Source organism: Xiphophorus hellerii, chromosome 9 (assembly GCF_003331165.1).
Source record: "Xiphophorus hellerii strain 12219 chromosome 9, Xiphophorus_hellerii-4.1, whole genome shotgun sequence".
In the NCBI taxonomy this organism is placed as follows: Eukaryota; Metazoa; Chordata; class Actinopteri; order Cyprinodontiformes; family Poeciliidae; genus Xiphophorus; species Xiphophorus hellerii.
The window spans coordinates 31,760,987-31,778,837 of NC_045680.1; the positions used below are offsets into that span (position 1 = coordinate 31,760,987).

The window sequence follows — 17,851 nt, forward strand, 5'->3', positions numbered from 1 at the left end:
TGGTGATGTGCTAATTTCATGGCGTAAATCCGTCACCAGATGTAGAGATGAAGGCAAACATGTCACGAAGCGTCGCAGCTGAGAGGCGTCGTGTGATGCTGCTTCCTGTAGCTCAGCTGCTTTCTAGTCTGGATTGAATTCCACAGAATCAGCTGATATCTGTGATACGGAAACGATGCACCTGGTTTCCCCCAGTGTATTATATAAGCCTGGTGGGCCACCAGGCTTTACTTGTGCTCCCACCAGACTAAGCATTGCTTATTTATTTAAGTCTTTTTAAAATGTTTGTATTTTTAGGACTTTATAGTTGGTGTGCAGGTATTAAACTTCTTTCAATAACACATAGTTATCAAGTGATATTTTCAAACTTCAGACTCAAAAACACGACGGGCCGCTGGATCAATGACTGCCCTGGCGCCCAGCCACCGGACTTATCAGGTTTTCTGGGGGAAACCTTGAATGCAGCAGCGTCTGCAGTGTTTTGGCCACTGCAGCTCCCGTACCGCCGTTACCTGGTGAACCGGAGCTCAGCTCTGCGTCGGCTCGCCTCTCCACAGGAAGAAGAAACCGATCAGCCACAGCGAATAAACTTTCTGAAACCCCGACGTCTTCCACAAAATAACTAAATAGCTCGACGCCAAGCAGAAGGTTCAGGGCCACCGAGTTTCATGAAACAGGAGAAAATTTCCTTTCTGACCCGGTTTATGGGGGCGCAAAGATACGACAAAGAAACACAGAGAACAAGCCAGCTAGCTGCAGCTAGCCATGTCTGCTAGCTCTTTAGCATTTAAGTTTGTTATTTTGTTTGTTTGAGATGAAACTGTGACGTCGTTATTTTAAAAAACAATGTAAAACTGGGCTGATATTTTATAACCTCAGACCTACTTTAAGCTCTGCTGCGTTCAGGAACCCTGGTTTTTCTGAGCTTCTGCTAGCGGAGCATTTAAAGGCTGCAGGAAACCTGAGTACTGATCTGCATCCAAACCCAAAGCATCGCTTTCTCCAGCTGGAGACTTTGAGCTGTCCAACCTGGCAACCCGCAGCTCGACCGTCCAACCTGGCAACCCGCGGCTCAGCCCCCAACAGAAACCGCTGAACGGGTCGGTTCTGATTCTGCTGCTCCCGGTCAGACCGGCCGGCGGGCCACCAGGCATTATTTGTCACCAGAAACATCGCTGCTTTAGGAGGCCATTTTGTTTCAATACTGGTGGTGGCAGCATTATGCTGTGGGCCTGCTTTGAAATACAAACCTTCTCAGTTAAAGTTTGGCTCAAATTAATTCATTTGAATAAAAAAACTTGATTTTTTTTTCTCTGAGAAGCTGTTTGGAAAGATAAAAAATTAATACCAATAATTTGGGTTATTTAGATAGTTGGAGAAAAATGAGTTTATTTTTCAAAGTTACTATGTTATTTATTCAGTTATAAATGTCAGTTTCTAAATATTTAGTTTGGAAGTTTATGTTTAGCTCATTTACTAATTTAATTACTGTTAGTTTAATATTTAGTTCTCTCACTAAACATTTAGTTTGGATCTTAGTATAAAGCCTGTTGATAAAATATTTATCTGCAACATTTTTAATTAAATGGATAAAATGAGGAAAATGTTTGTTTCTGTAAAATCTTTGTTCATTTCTGACTGTAACAGCGGCCCATGTATCACCAAATATTTGAGCTGTATTGGAGCAGGAACAGAGTCCAGCTGGTTCTGGTTCTGGAGGCGTTTCTAATCGCCGACATGGAGGCAGTTCTTCCTGACTACAGCGTTCAGACGGGACAGTTACCGGGTCACACACACCGAGTGTGCTCTGACTGCTGCCGGTTCCACCAGAACCTCCAGCCCGGGTCCGGGTTCTGACTGCTGCCAGTTCCACCAGGACCGCCAGCCGGGTCTGGGTTTGAATCCGTTTTATTTCTATTCTCAGTAAAATAAAATAAATTTTATTTTGTTACCTTTTATTTCTTGTAAAAAGTTTCTCAGGAATTTTGAAAAAGCCAGGTAAAATAAATGAGTTTACCTGAAACGTTCCAGAATAATTTTTATTTTTCTGCTGTGTTTAAGCGGCGCACCGTCCTGACGGCTTAATAAACGTCTCTCCTCTAACAGCAGTAATTGTCCTGTCTGGGTTTCCGTAGCCGCGGTGTGGATCAGGCGTTCCCGTCTCTGTGAACGATCTGCCGGGTCTGTAATGTTTCCATCAGTAACTCTGACCTGCTGGTGCTGCGGCCGTCACCATGGCGACGCCGGGGCGTTTAGCAGCTGCTGCTGCCAATCGAATCGCCAGAACCGGCGTTGATGTTTTTCTCTGAGCTGGAATGGTGACTGGGAATCAGTTAGGAGAAATTTGGAACTCTGATTGGCTCGTTGCAACCGTTCCTGCAGGTGGGAGGCGGAGCCACTCACCTGCTGACCTGCTGCTAACCTGAAACTGTGTGTTTGTGTCCACAGCTGCCGGGCCAGCAACAGGAAGAGTCTGATCGTGACGTCCAGCACTTCCCCGACTCTTCCTCGGCCGCACTCCCCCCTGCACGGACACACAGGTAAGACCTGCACCGCCTCCGACCAGCAGGGGGCAGAGTGCTTTTTTATCATCACTCTGGATCACTTCTTTCAAGAAACCTTTAACTAACAGCTTTACTATGGTAATAGTTGTTTTTCTGATTGAAAAGTTAAAATATTAACATTTAGGAAGACAAAGGAAAACATGATTGTTGAGTAATGCGCCACCTGCTGGACGGTAAAGAGAAACCTCCATCAGACTAAATGTTTGCTCGGTCCTTGATCTGTGCCGGTTGGTAAAGCAGCAGGGAGGAAGACTCTGGTTCTGAGGAGATGAAGATCAGTTGGACCCAGAATAGATTAGGTTCTATTTTCAGTTTCTTTCAACATTAACAGGAAGCAGCTGTGATATTCTCCACCTTCCCTTCCTGCATCCTCTGATGCTGCGTTGCCGTGGTAACGCTGTCATGTGTCCTTGCTGAGGGAAGCAAACATCCTGGGAGCAGCTGCTTCGAACATCTGCCCTGAACCCAGACTCATCCAGGGCGTGGCGATCCTATTCAGTAGGATTAATGAGGCTGTTGAGGTGACCTTAGTGTTGATGTGACCTTTGACCTTAGTGCTGAGGTGACCTTAGTGTTGAGGTGACCTTAGTGGCCCTACTGTTGACCTTAGGGTTCCTGGTGCTGACCCTGATGGCCTTATGAGTGACTCATTGTTGGTCACCAACATGTCACCTGGACATGGAGGGACTTTCATGTCTGATTAGTGACCTTAATGGCTCTTTGATTGACCTTCATTCTCCTGCAGATGACCTCAACAGCCCTACTGGACAACTAGCCGACAAATTACTACTACGGTAGTTAAATAGTAATTTGTCAACCAGTTAACATCAGTGGCCCTGATAGTGATCTTAATTTGTCTACTGACCTTATCCACCCTGGTGACCTTAACGGCCCTATTACTGTGATTGTTTTGTCTTTGACTCTTAAACCAGTTTCCAAGCAGCTAGAGCCGCTCTGTTTGATCATGATTTTTATTTTCTAGTAGAATAATCTTTAATAATTTTTTGATGGGTTGGTCTGAGCTGGTTAAAGCCGTTTGGTTTTCATGGTTCTGGTAAATGAAGCCAATAATCCAGGATTGTTTTCTGCCTTCACTGGGTTTCTCTGCTGCTATGCCAGTAAGCCTCCTGCTCTCCTACTGGTTTCCAGCAGGCCGTTCCTGGGAAAAGGTCAGATGATGACCGGCGTCTCTGCAGGCCTCTGGCGGCTGCTCTGCCTCTCGTCTTCCTGACAGCAGCTCCTCCTGTCAGTCGCAGCGTTTCTCCGGTTATTTCTGTGTTTTCTTATCTCAGCCTCTCGCATTAGCATGCGTCTCGTTTGCAGGAATAGTTCTGAGGTTCTGCTAAAGTAGGTCACTGTCTCTTCACTTTCTAACACAACAGACTAAAAATGTAAAACAGCTTCTGTATGTTTCCATGGTTACCTGCCATGCTCATATAGAGGCTGTTTCACAGGATGATGTTTATATTTCTGCTGCTAATGAAGCCAGTCTGCCAGTTTGTGTTACTGGGGGGCTGCACGAGGTCACTGCAGGTCACTGCAGGTCACTGCAGGTCACTGCGGGTCACAACAGGTCACTGCAGGTCACTGCGGGTCACAACAGGTCACTGCGGGTCACTGTGGGTCACAACAGTCACTGCGGGTCACTGCGGGTCACAACAGGTCACTGCGGGTCACAACAGGTCACTGCGGGTCACAACAGGTCACTGCAGGTCACTGCGGGTCACAACAGGTCACTGCAGGTCACTGCGGGTCACAACAGGTCACTGCAGGTCACTGCGGGTCACAACAGGTCACTGCGGGTCACAACAGGTCACTGCAGGTCACTGCGGGTCACAACAGGTCACAACAGGTCACTGCGGGTCACAACAGGTCACTGCGGGTCACAACAGGTCACTGCAGGTCACTGCAGGTCACTGCAGGTCACTGCAGGTCACTGCGGGTCACAACAGGTCACTGCAGGTCACTGCGGGTCACAACAGGTCACTGCAGGTCACTGCGGGTCACAACAGGTCACTGCGGGTCACTGTGGGTCACAACAGTTCACTGCGGGTCACTGCGGGTCACAACAGGTCACTGCAGGTCACTGCGGGTCACAACAGGTCACTGCGGGTCACAACAGGTCACTGCAGGTCACTGCGGGTCACAACAGGTCACTGCGGGTCACAACAGTTCACTGCGGGTCACTGCGGGTCACAACAGGTCACTGCGGGTCACTGCGGGTCACTGCAGGTCACTGCGGGTCACAACAGGTCACTGCAGGTCACTGCGGGTCACAACAGGTCACAACAGGTCACTGCGGGTCACAACAGGTCTCTGCGGGTCACTGTGTTGCTGATATCAGTAATAATCTACAACATTCAAGCTGCCGCTTTAAGTCTCAGGACCCACCATTGTTGGATAAAACCCAACAGAACCAGATTCTCTGTTCTGCCTTTTTACAAACTTTTTGTGAACAATAAACATTTTGACATGCAAAAGGTTTTTAAAGTCAGTAATTAAATGCACATAATTCAGGTAAATCTGAAGAAACTGTACATTTAAAACTAAAAAAAGTCTTCAATCCTAGTTTACAGTTTTCTTAAAGAGGAATCTGGATTTTTCACAGATTTTAAAGTAAAATATTTTCCAAATACAATCTATTTTTGCATATTTTTAGCTAAATACTGTATGAAACAATACTAAACATACCCAGATATTATGATTATTTTACAGTACATTACTTCTGTCAGTCTGGATGTGTTAATATGGGAGAAGAAAGGAAACTCATTTTTGTTCTTTATTTTGTCATAATTTTAAATCTATTAATTCATTAAAAATGTTACTGGATGGATAAACTTTGTTCTGAAACAAGTTTCAGGAGAAACTGGTGAGATGGATAATGTTGGCCTGAAGCAGCAGCAGCGTTGTTGGAGATAAAATCGACAGATTTGGTTTTTTGCCCTTTTCTGTGTCTTGCAGGCACCAGCCCACTGGACAGCCCTCGCAACTTTTCCCCCAACACAGCAGCGCATTTCTCCTTCGTTCCGGCGCGCAGGTGAGATCTTCCTTCACCTGAACAGAAACGCTTCAGAGCTGCTGGGCGTTAAACCTTCGGCTCTGCTGCATGGAAATCTGTCTGAAATCTGCAGTTTAGTCTGTCATGAGAGGAAGAAATGCAATTTCACTTCATAAAGTAATATTTCCACTGTTAATCATTGTTTTTATAAATGTTAGTTTGAAAAAAATCTTTAGGTAGCAAGCTAAATCTTGAGCTTCCAACCAAATATTATTTAGCAAGCTGGCTAACTACACATTTAGCTCCATACTTAATTTAGTTAGAAAACTAAGTATCTAGTTTAACTATTTATTTAGCTTACTAACCAAATATTTAGCTTCATATTAAATCTTCAAACTAAATATTAAGCTAGCAAGCTAACTGTTTAGCCTGCCAACTAAATATCTATCTGCTCTGTCCTAGCTCTGAGTTAACTAAATATTTAGCTTGCTGAGAGCTAGAAATTAACTAAATATTTAGTTTAAAACTAACATTTATAAATGAATAAATAACATGGTGAAATATCATTTTGACCCCCATTCTGTTTGTTGTATAGAAGGCTAAATAACCCAGATTATTTCTGTCATATTTGGCTGTATTTTTAAAGATGGCTGCCCTTGATGCTGCAGTTTAAATCTGCAGCCAAAGATGCAGACGATCGCCGGGAGGCGTCACTCTGTCTGGGATTAATAACTCTTATCTCTCAGCTCTCCTCCAGTCTGCTGACAGCTTCCGAATCTCAAAAGTTAATATCAACTTTCCCCATTAAAAAGAAATGACAGTGTTTCCATGGAAACGCCTCATTTCCTGATCTAAATCGCCCCCGGGTATTTCCATGACAACCCATCAAACATTTCTGGCTGCAGCAGAGGCAACGAGCTGACGCTGATTTAAAATGGAAATCCATTTCTGTCCCGCTGCTGACCTCTGCTGCTGGGCGCTGGGACAACAGCGCCGCCCGGTGGCGGAGCTGCGCATCGCACGCAGCACTTCAAGCACTTTTATTAATATTTTATTGTCGATTTAATCAGGGAAACATTTGTTTGATCCTGGATCAGGATGAGACCTGATGCAGGATCCTCCAGCTGTGGTGAATCATGAAGTAAAAATGTTTTGTTTCCCTCACAGCCACGGACACAGAGCCGACAGGTAACTGACTCACCTTTCCTCTCTGTCTGCATCCAACCTCATTACTCTCTAAGCTCTGCTCACCTGCTGCGTCTCCAGTGGCCGTAAAATTACACAAATTTAAACTTTTCACCAGTTTCAAATAAAGCACATTTTCCGTAAAACCTTTATGTTTTAGGTTTTCAGACGGATCAAATCATATTTATTTCACAAAACAAAGGAAACTTATTTTCCATTAGTGACCAGCAGCCGGATGTTACTGCTGCTGGAAACGCCACAGACAGGAAGTGGTCAGAAGCCCAGTGGGCGGAGCTTGTTGATCCAACGCCTGAATCAGACACAGACGTCTCCTCTGATTGGCTGGATTATGAACATAATCTGTTTACATCATGATTTCTAATGATTTGTCTCGTAGACAAACTTATTGGCTTAATTTCATTTATTTGTTCAAAGATCTTTTATCGAAGGGAAACTTTGCTGGTGACGGAATCAGCCAGATGAAGAACATCTGGCTCTTCATCTTCATCTGTCCAGATGTTCATGCTACATCTCTCTCTGTTCTGATTGGTCGTTTAAATTCTGAGGTTCTGATTGGTCGATGTGTTTCCTGCAGGACCGATGGCCGCCGCTGGTCTCTGGCCTCGCTGCCGTCCTCCGGATACGGAACCAACACGCCGAGCTCCACCGTCTCCGTGAGTCCGCCGCCCCGCAGGCAGGAAAGAAAGTACACCCTGCAGGCAGGAAAGAAAGAAAGTACACCCTGCAGGCAGGAAAGAAAGAAAGTACACCCTGCAGGCAGGAAAGAAAGAAAGTACACCCTGCAGGCAGGAAAGAAAGAAAGTACACCCTGCAGGCAGGAAAGAAAGTACACCTCACAGGCAGGAAAGAAAGTACACCCTGCGTCTCCCTCCTGCTGTTGTCCCAGCACCGTCTGCAGAACCGATCCGTTGGACTTCCTCCTGTTCTGGTTTCATCATCTGGTTTTAATCTGGATTTTTTCTGGATTTGGTTCTTTTTGCAAACTAATTTTCTCCGGATGTATTTTGGGTTTAATTCTGTTTCATCTCAGTCTTTAATCTGGTTTTTCTCTCTGTCCTGGTTTCAGTTTGGTTAACTGGTTTCATCCCAGTTTGAACTGGTTTCTGTGAAGCAGCTTCAGAGTTTCTGTTTATTCCTGTTGTCGTTTGTCGTGTGTCTTAGCTGGAGTTCATCCCTGCCTCTTCCTCCTTCTTCTTCTGTGGTTTATAGCCCTGAAACGCAGCCTCCCTGCCCCGCCCCGCCCCCACCTGTAGCTGCTGGTTGTAATCTGTGCTCCCTCTGTGCTCCTCCTCTCACAGTCCTCCTGTTCATCTCAGGAGAAGCTCCACCAGCTGCCCTTCCAGCCCACGCCGGACGAGCTGCACTTCCTCACCAAACACTTCAGCTCTGAGAGCGTCACCGACGAGGAGGGCCGCCGCTCGCCCGCCATGAGGCCGCGCTCCCGCAGCCTCAGGTACCGCCGCCGCCGCGGGGGGGAGGGGTTAAAGGTGGCTACACTTGTAGCTAGTCCCGTTTTGGAAACAAAATGTTGCTACATCGATGGCTGGTCAATGTTTTTTCTTAAAGTTGTTGGATTTGTTGCTAACCACCTTAAGGTTGTTGGAGTAGTTGCTGGTTGCTGTTGTGACCAAAAGTCTGAAAAGTTGCTAAATGTTAGGACATTGTTGCTAAGTAACCGTGCCCCCTCCTCCCCCCACGCCCCCTGTGTCTCTTGGCTCCGCCCACTTTGATGAAATTTTGTAGATATTTTCTGGGCGGAGCTTAAACCGGTGATCTGCTGGTTCAGTAATCTGACTCGCTTCTCTCTGAAGTTAAATTATTTCTAATTTAAAAGTTAAAGTGTAATTTTCTTGTTTTCAAACTTTAAATTCTTTTATTTTTCAGTTTTTGTGTTTAGTCCGGATCATTACGATGTAAAGTCTGTTTACTGGTTTCTTATTATCCAGTAAAAATCAGAAAACGGTCCAGTTGAAGTTTTCTCTCCTGACTCTCAGCTGTCCACCAGGAGGCGCCGCCACCACTGACCGATCAGACATTACTGACCACAAGCTGCTGCTGTCTGCCTCTTCATCACCTCCTCTTCATCAGCCGACCTGATGATGATGATTGGACTGAGGAAGAGGCGATGATGAAGAGCTGCAGCTGATAGATAATTTAACTAATTTAGCTGTTATAGCTCTACTTTAAATTTTAATCCGTTTATGTTCCCACGCTCTCTCCTGATTGGTCGGTTTCTCTGCAGGGCCGTAGCCAGGGGCGGGGGGAACCGGGCCGGTTCCGGAGCGGTTCTGCAAGAACCTCTAACCCTCCTGTGTCTGAGCTGATGGCTTGTAAACCACAGATTGACTTTAGTTTTATTTTCATAGTCCATCCGGCGCTCTGGGTTTGATTAATCCTCCTGATGGCGGCGGCCTTTTAAATACGGGCAGAATCATATTTATCATCATCTGATATTAACAAGTAATGTGATTATTTCAAACTAATAATTTATTTTTTCCGTCTGAATTTATTTCATTTTTCCTATTATTCTTTTTTTATTAAGTTATAAGGTATTATGAATTTTTATAGTTACTTAAAATATTAGTAATCTGTATTTTTGTGATAATTATTACAATGAATAATAATTAAAATGTCTTAATTCTATTTATATAATAATTATTTAATGTATGTAATTTCATATAATTTCTAACAATTATTAATTTTATATCTTATAATTTTTAACAGTAATAATAATAATATACAGTAAAGTTAAATGTCAGTTCAATTTATTGCCAAGTAAATTATTGTGTACACTTTATTTTATTATCTCCCTCCTATTTATTTGAACCCAGTTATATATATATATATATATATATTCTTTATATAAATTGCATTAAATTGTATTTATCATATTTTATATATATTTTTTGTCATTCTTTGATCTAATCTTATTTTCATTGTGTTAATCTTAAATATATTTAAACATACCGTATATTAAGTTTTTTATTTCTATTTTTTGTTACTAATTATTTTACCACCAGATTTTCTCTTTTCTAAATTTATTTGTTTTGTTTATTTTTAGCTCCTTGAAACGTTTCATGAATTAAATAAAATCCAGTTTTTACTGAAAGGAAAAGTTCAGTCTGGAGACGAGGTGACGTAAACAAACCCCCAGGTGTGTGTGTGTGTGTGTGTGTGTGTGGGTGTGTGTGTGTGTGTGTGTGTGTGTGAGATGACAAACTGCATGACGTTTTCTGTCACCTTCTCATTAAGCAGGTGATTGTAGTCTGAGCTGCTGATAAATTACTTCAGGCATTACCTCATCGCTCACATGGTCACATGATCTCTGTCTGTGTGTGTGTGTGTGTGTGTGTGTGTGTGTGTGTGTGGGTGTGTGTGGGTGGATGACTCATCCTGGATCTCAGTCACTCAGTGTTTTTTTCTTACATTTTGATTTTTTAGCCATTTACTTTTATTTAAGATGCAGATATTTTATTATTTTATTGATAATTTGCAGATTTTTAACCTTTTAAAGAAAAAACTGAAATTATTATGAATCCAGAATAAATGAATAATTTGTCATTTTTTGTAAAATCTAATTTTCTTGTATTTTGCTGCTCATTTTGTGTTAAAAAAAAAAACTTTCCCACCCATCACACCAACATGATATTTAGCTTAAGCTAACGCTAAGTGCTAGCTTAAACTTAATTTAGATATTAATTTACTCCAACAGTCCAATACCAGATTACCTTGTAGATTATAATTTTCATGTTTTAAACTCTTATTTGCTGTATTCATGTTTATATCTTGTTTTCTACTCTCCCCGGTTCATTTTGTTCCGCTACGTTTCGTGATTTGAATAAAATTATTGTGAAAAAAAGATCAAATATAAACTTCTCACAATAACCAAAATTTCAACTCAAATGTTGAACTTTATTCACATGAATGTTTACAAACAGCCAGTAGATCAAAGCTTTGGAGGTGATTTGAAAATAATAATTAGCAGGAAGCGCTAAACCGCTAAGCTAGAAGCTTAGCTAAGCTCTGGTGTTAGCAGCAATGCTAATACTGCTGATGTTAAATATCATTAAAAATGATTATTGATTATCAGTAATAACAGAATTCCTGCTGCAGATTAAACCCATGAAGAAGAAAAGACCAGAAGATCAATCGATGTCTCAGAAAAATACAAAATAAAATTAATGTTCATTCTTTACTGTTTGTTAATTCAGTGATATTTTATTCCTTCATATCTGGTTGATGTTTCGTGTGTCTGCAGCCCGGGACGCTCGCCGGTTTCCTTCGACCACGAGATCATGATGATGAACCACGTCTACAAGGAGCGCTTCCCCAAGGTCCGGAAAACTTTAATTCTTCCACCACAAAAATGATCCGATTTACAGAAATGCTTATGCTCATCGTTCATAATCCTCTAGTTCATGTTAGTTGAATGATGTGACGTTATAAGCCCCTCCCCTCTGTGTGACTCCGCCCCCAGGCCACGGCCCAGATGGAGGAGCGTCTGGCCGAGCTGCTGGCCTCGGCGGCGCCGGAGAAGGTGCGTCCGCTGGCCGACGGGGTCCTGAGCTTCGTGTTCCACCAGCTGATCGAGCTGTCCAGGGACTGCCTGGACAAAAGCAGAGAGGACCTCATCACCTCCAGATATTTCTACGAGCTGCAGGAGAGTCTGGAGAAGCTGCTGCACGACGTGAGTCTGGAGTCTGGGCCGGTTCGGACCGGTTCGGAACATTTAAATCAGTTATAACATTCATTTAGACGCATTCAGCGCCTGCTTTAACACTTACATTTATTTTATTTTTGCCTCTAAGAAGCTGATTAAAACTCCTGATTGGTGCAAAATTAGAAACAGAAATAATAAAAATCAGGTTTCAGCTTTAGAGTTTAATCATAACCAAATATTATTACATTTGCTTTATTTAAGAATAGACATTGCATTAAAGTTTCAGAGTAAATTTAACAAATAGAAAAAGTGATTTATTATTCCAACTGACGTTACTGTAAAAAAACACATTTAAAGTAACCAAAAAATATAAAATAAGCATAATTCCATTCATTAATAAAGTCCACATGCAGTTTTTATCTGTTTTTTCTCATTTAATAATTTTTTTTACATTTCTGCAGCAAAACTAATAGAAATCAATAATAAAGTGTTTTTAAAGAAAATGAATCAGATTTTATTAGGAGGCTTAATGAAGTGAAGCTGCAGTTTATTGTGAAAAAAGTGAATTAAAATATAAATATTTGTTGTTTCTTCGTCTTTGAAGTGAATTAAAAATCAAATAGAATCAGTGCAGAAGTGACTCCATCTTGTTTTATCGCCTCAGAAAAGCATAGAAATTAAAAATTAATTGAATATTTAAATTTATGGCGTTTCCCCTAAATGGATCTACCAGAACCATCGGACCGACCCGGTTTTGCTCCGTCTTACCTTCGATCGGCTCAGAGCGTGATGCAACGCTCCGTCACCTTCATCACCTTCATCATTTTCATCGGTGGCGGCGTGATGTCACCAGCAGTCCGGTTTTTATCCCGACGCTCCGGACCGTTTTCCTGTTTCTGAGCTGGGGGCGTGTTTCCATGGCAACCAGGGGGAGACATCTCTATTAGCTCAGTGTGTGTGTGTGTGTGTGTGCCTGGTACACACACACACTCCTGGAGTTAATTTCACGGCCTGCCGGTCGCCGCCGGCTGACGGACGGCCTCCCCGCCCGGCGGGGGGCCGGCGGTAAACGTGGGCGGGGCTTGAGGGGATTCCTCCGGCCGTGATTGGCTGTCAGGTCTGGGCTCGTCGAGGAAGAGGAGGGTGAAGTTCGTTCTGAGGCTTTAGCAGAGCTGAGGAAGAGGAGAGAACATCTGTCTGGATGACCTCAGCGGCTCTCTGGCGTTAGGCTGCGTTTTGCTCCGAACGGCCTGGAACCAGAACCAGAACCGGGACCGGGACTGGTGGGCCGATGGGAGATCTTCATCCTGCTGAACCTGGAAGCATGACCCAGGAGGAAGAGGAGGAGATGAAGAGGAGGAAGGCTCGCTTCACAGAACATGAGTTCATGTTCTGAGTTTTGTCCAGCGGTTGTGGTTCTGCGCTGGCTCCAGCTTTGGACCTGCGGTTCTGATCAGCTGCTGCTGTTCTGTGCAAAAGTTTTAAGCCACAAACTGGAGGAGAAAAAGAGAAAAAAACTTCAGGAATCCTGAAGAAACGTGGAGAAAAAAATCTGGATGTTTGGATCCAAACAGAAGAATGGAGTGACCCAAGACTTTTGCACGGTTCCAGACTGCTTTAGCGATTCTGCTTCCTGTTTCTTTAGTTTCTGCTTCCTGTTTCTTTAGTGTCTCCATCCAAACAGAGCTGCATCATCTCCTCCCTGCCTTCATCTCTCCTCCTCTTCCTCACCGGGTCGTGACCTCTTCACCTACCTGGCAGGCGCCGCCTCGCCTTTCATCCGACCCAGCGGTGGTTACCATGGCGACCTGCATCCAGGTCAACACAGCATCAAGCAGGAAGAAACACAAAATATGATTTAAATGATCCAAACTCTTTTATAAGATCTGGATATTTAATTGGATCAGATTAATAATCTAAAACACAAACTGGGATTAAAAATAAAACTGATTATGTTTAATCTACATTTCTGTAAACTAAAGCCGCCGTCTCCTGAAGCATTCTGGGAGTTTCTGGAATAAAAGCTCTAAAAAGTAAAAACTAACTTCTCAACTAACTCATCTGCTGTCGGGTTTAAGATGGAAAATGAATTAAAGAATAATTTTTAAGACTGCAAACTAAATATTTAAATAAAGGCATCCCAGCAGAATGCCTGATGGAAAATATCTGTAAACATGTTGGCTTCAATAAAATACAGAAACAGTCAGTGCATGGGAGCGCTAACTAAATAGCTGTGCTAAAGCTAACGCGCTACATTAACATGGTGTTAAGCAGAAGCTAGCGATAAAGAAGCATTTACAAAACTTATCTGGAAAGGTTAGCTTAGGGCAAGCTAAGTGCGCTAAAGGTGTTCAAAGTTAGCTGAAGCTAAAACTAGCTCTTCTATTAGCGCATTAGCCAAAACAACATCAAACAGACCGGGTCGATCAGAACCAGAACAGTATCTATCTCTGTTTCTGATTTTTATCCATCCGTATGTTTTTTTTTATATCTGACCTCTGACCTCGGCTCCGATCTGGTCCTGCTGACCCGGTTCTGTGCGTTTCAGGCCCATGAGCGCTCAGAGAGTGAGGAAGTGACCTTCGTCACCCAGCTGGTGAAGAAGCTGATGATCATCATCGCCCGGCCGGCCCGACTGCTGGAGTGCCTGGTAGGAACCGGACCCGACCGGACCGGACCCGTTCTGTTCAGAATCTTCCTCCTGACCTTCCTCTTCCTCTGCAGGAGTTTGACCCCGAGGAGTTCTACCACCTCCTGGAGGCGGCCGAGGGTCACGCCAAGGAAGGCCAGGGCATCAAGTCCGACATCCCGCGATACATCATCAGCCAGCTGGGCCTGACCCGCGACCCGCTGGAGGGTAAACCAGAACCTCAGAACCTGGGTGTGATCAGAACCAGAGTCTCTGATCTCATTCAGGTCGTCGCTGTGTCTCTGCTTCCAGAAATGACCCAGCTCAGCAGCTACGACAGCGGGAACCCGGAGACGCCCGAGACCGACGACTCGGTCGACGTGAGTCAGCGCTCAGAACCGGGCCAGTTCCCGGGTCGGGTTCTGGTTCTGACGCCTCTCTGGTCCGTTTCAGAGCCAAAGCAAGGCCATCCCTGCCATTCCGCAGACCAAACCCAAAACGCCCCGAGAGGAAGACTTCGAGAACATCAAGCTGATCAGCAACGGGGCGTACGGGTACGGCGCCGCCGACTGGGTCCGACTGGGCCCAACTGGGTCCGGTTCCATCTGACTCTCGCCTGTTCTGCCCGTCCAGGGCCGTGTATCTGGTGCGGCACCGGGAGACCCGGCAGCGCTTCGCCATGAAGAAGATCAACAAGCAGAACCTGATCCTGCGGAACCAGATCCAGCAGGCTTTCGTGGAGCGGGACATCCTGACCTTCGCCGAGAACCCGTTCGTCGTCTCCATGTTCTGCTCCTTCGAGACCCGGCGCCACCTCTGCATGGTCATGGAGTACGTGGAGGGTAAGAGACCCGCAGGTTCTGGTTCAGTAAGACCCACAGGTTCCGGCCCGAACAAAGTATTAAGCTAGCTCAGCACTACATATTTAGTTTGGAGCTAAATTTTTAGCTTTCAAACTAAATATTTAACTAGAAAGCTAAATATTTACCTCAAAGCTAGCTAAGTGTTGAGCTACTTCAGACCAACCTGCTTAATTTGCATCTAAATAGTTAGCTTGCTAACTAAATATTTAGCTAACTAACTATTTAGATAAGTAAATATTTAGTTGGTAAGCTAACTATCCGCCTGCGGTTTGTTCTGTCCAGGTGGAGACTGCGCCACGCTGCTGAAGAACATCGGCGCTCTGCCTGTCGACATGGCGCGGATGTACTTTGCTGAGACTGTCCTGGCTCTGGAATATCTGCACAACTACGGCATCGTGCACCGAGACCTCAAACCTGACAAGTAAGACTCCCGGAAGACTCTCAGAACCTTCCAGAACCTTCAGATCCAGCTGTCCAGCTGAGGCTCGTGCTGTCTCTGTCGTCCTCAGTCTTCTCATCACGTCTCTGGGACACATCAAGCTGACGGACTTCGGCCTCTCCAAGATCGGCCTGATGAGCCTGACCACCAACCTGTACGAAGGCCACATCGAGAAGGATACCCGGGAGTTCCTGGATAAGCAGGTACCGCTCCAGGCCCGGTCCGGATCAGGCTCAGTTCTGGTCCGGTTGGGTTCTGAGTATACATGGTTTTTCTTCTTCTTCGTGGCCCGTCTGCAGGTGTGCGGCACGCCGGAGTACATCGCCCCAGAGGTCATTCTGCGGCAGGGCTACGGCAAGCCGGTGGACTGGTGGGCAATGGGCGTGATCCTGTACGAGTTTCTGGTGGGCTGCGCGCCGTTCTTCGGAGACACGCCGGAGGAGCTGTTCGGCCAGGTCATCAGCGGTGAGCCGCAACCAGAACCGGACGCTCAGGATGGAGGGTTCCCTCTGACTGACTTCCTGTTTGCTCTGCTCCCAGATGAGATCGTGTGGCCGGAGGGCGACGAGGCGCTGCCTCAGGACGCCCAGGACCTGATCGCTAAGCTGCTCTGCCAGAATCCGCTGGAGAGGCTCGGGACAGGTACCGGCTTTATTTTTTTATATTTTATATTTATCCCTAATGCCGGTGTTTCTCACTTCCATTTCTTCATTGCTAAGTGTCGATAAAAAGCATCAAACCCAAAATTAGAAATAACTTTTAGAATTTTGTTCCCATCTTGTGTATTTTAATATATTACATGTTGAAAACTTTAATCCTTCTAAATCTGTTTTTATTGCACAACGTAGCTTAAAGTTTCGATTATTGAGTTCATCAGCAAAATTCAAACCAGTAGGCGCATTACACTCTCCGACCACTAGATGGTGTCAAAGCACTTCTAATAGAGATTCACTGTGAGAGGCAAAGAAATCAACCATTTGTAAGAATCTAGTTAGTTTTGCCAGGTCCTGGTCCTGGTTCTGGTTCTGATCTTGGTTCTGGTCCTGGTTCTGGGTCAGGAGGAGCCTTCGAGGTGAAGCAGAACCCATTCTTCACGGTTCTGGACTGGAATGGTCTGCTGAGGCAGAAAGCCGAGTTCATCCCTCAGCTGGAGTCCGAGGATGACACCAGCTACTTCGACAGTACGTCCCTGAGTTCTTCTGGCCCGGTTCCGTTCTGGTTCTGTGTGGAGCTCACTTACTGACACTGTGTGTTTGCCCGTTAGCTCGTTCGGACCGGTACCACCACGTGGATTCAGAGGAGGAAGACACCAACGACGACGAACACGTGGAGCTGCGGCAGTTCTCCTCCTGCTCGCCGCGCTTCAGCAAGGTACCGACCCGATACCTGGTTAGCTGGTTACCCAGTTATCCGTCAGGGTTGCCAGATTGGATGGGTTTCCACCAAACTGGGATGGAAAAATCTGTTTTAAAATTTGAGCTGCTTTTCACGTTTGTTGGGTTTTTAGGAAACATTCACCGTCATTCTGTGGCAGAAAACACAAAAAAAACATTTTCATAAATCTCCGTGTCCTTGGACTCTTTATTAATTTATTTTGAAATGTTGAAAATCTGTCAAACTTGACATCATCGATTGCTGATCACAGCCTTTGGTTGGTCAAGTGTCACTGTGTAGTATTACTGTAAAAAACCCAATTTAACTTCATGATTTAAATGGGAACACCAGGAAACACAAGTCCTGGTCTGTTCCAAGAGTCCAGTCCTCTGCAGTCCCAGTGGGATCTGGTTCTCGTTCTGGTTCTGGTTCTGGTCAGAATATAATAAAGAACAAACAAAATGTTATGAAGTGAGGATTATACATATATAAATAAGTAAATGGCTGCATTACCATGAGATTTGGGCTGGAAACTATTGTTCAGATCTGGCAACCCCGGTTTCCATGGCAACGCTGTCCCTGCAGGTGTACAGCAGCATGGAGCGTCTGTCTCTCCACGAGGAGAAGCGGACGCCGCCGCCCACCAAGCGCAGCCTCAGCGAGGAAGGAGGTGACCGCGTCGACAGCCTGAGCGGACTCAAGACCCGGGACCGGTCCTGGCTGGTCGGATCGCCGGAGATGTGAGTCGCCGTCGGTTACCGGGGAACCAATAAACCATTACACCAGTAAACACTGACCATTTTCCCACCGATTCATGGCTTTGGTTTCCATCATTCTGTCAGGGCGGCCATCTTGTTTCACAGCTTCTATTTATTTACATTTTGAATTCAGGTCAACGGTTATTAATATTATAAATGTTTTATTTATTCCAACTATAAAACCATAATAAAGTCATAATATCACCAGAATGAAGTTGTAATTCTATGAGAACTTCTGCACTAAATCTAAAAATAGACAAATGTTTCTATTTTGAAGGAAGAACCACAAACTCAGCTGCTCTCCTCAGATTGAGATAATTTCATCTAAACTTTCTATTCCTGCTAAATTGCTTCTTTATT

At 44.7% G+C, this 17,851-nt stretch overlaps 1 protein-coding gene across 16 annotated transcripts in view; it reads left to right on the plus strand.

Annotated features, from left to right (window-relative positions):
- The window catches only part of mast2 (microtubule associated serine/threonine kinase 2), an 80,246-nt gene that overhangs the window by 52,711 nt on the left and 9,684 nt on the right, over positions 1-17,851 (plus strand). For 11 of the 16 annotated variants that reach the window (XR_004340464.1, XR_004340461.1, XR_004340462.1 and 8 more), the window contains 19 exons: positions 2,449-2,540; positions 5,526-5,601; positions 6,730-6,750; positions 7,343-7,421; positions 8,067-8,221; positions 11,027-11,102; positions 11,246-11,455; positions 13,977-14,078; positions 14,153-14,285; positions 14,370-14,437; positions 14,511-14,611; positions 14,691-14,899; positions 15,203-15,341; positions 15,430-15,562; positions 15,659-15,824; positions 15,900-16,001; positions 16,418-16,540; positions 16,624-16,730; positions 17,319-17,473. Coding sequence is in view for 1 of the 16 variants with exons in the window: in XM_032572083.1 (XP_032427974.1) it covers positions 2,449-2,540; positions 5,526-5,601; positions 6,730-6,750; positions 7,343-7,421; positions 8,067-8,221; positions 11,027-11,102; positions 11,246-11,455; positions 13,977-14,078; positions 14,153-14,285; positions 14,370-14,437; positions 14,511-14,611; positions 14,691-14,899; positions 15,203-15,341; positions 15,430-15,562; positions 15,659-15,824; positions 15,900-16,001; positions 16,418-16,540; positions 16,624-16,730; positions 17,319-17,473 (2,247 nt within the window). In the remaining 15 variants the exon portion in view is untranslated. The remainder of the gene's footprint in view (positions 1-2,448; positions 2,541-5,525; positions 5,602-6,729; positions 6,751-7,342; positions 7,422-8,066; positions 8,222-11,026; positions 11,103-11,245; positions 11,456-13,976; positions 14,079-14,152; positions 14,286-14,369; positions 14,438-14,510; positions 14,612-14,690; positions 14,900-15,202; positions 15,342-15,429; positions 15,563-15,658; positions 15,825-15,899; positions 16,002-16,417; positions 16,541-16,623; positions 16,731-17,318; positions 17,474-17,851) is intronic. The other 5 variants (XR_004340466.1, XR_004340469.1, XR_004340475.1 and 2 more) reach the window with 3 other exon arrangements.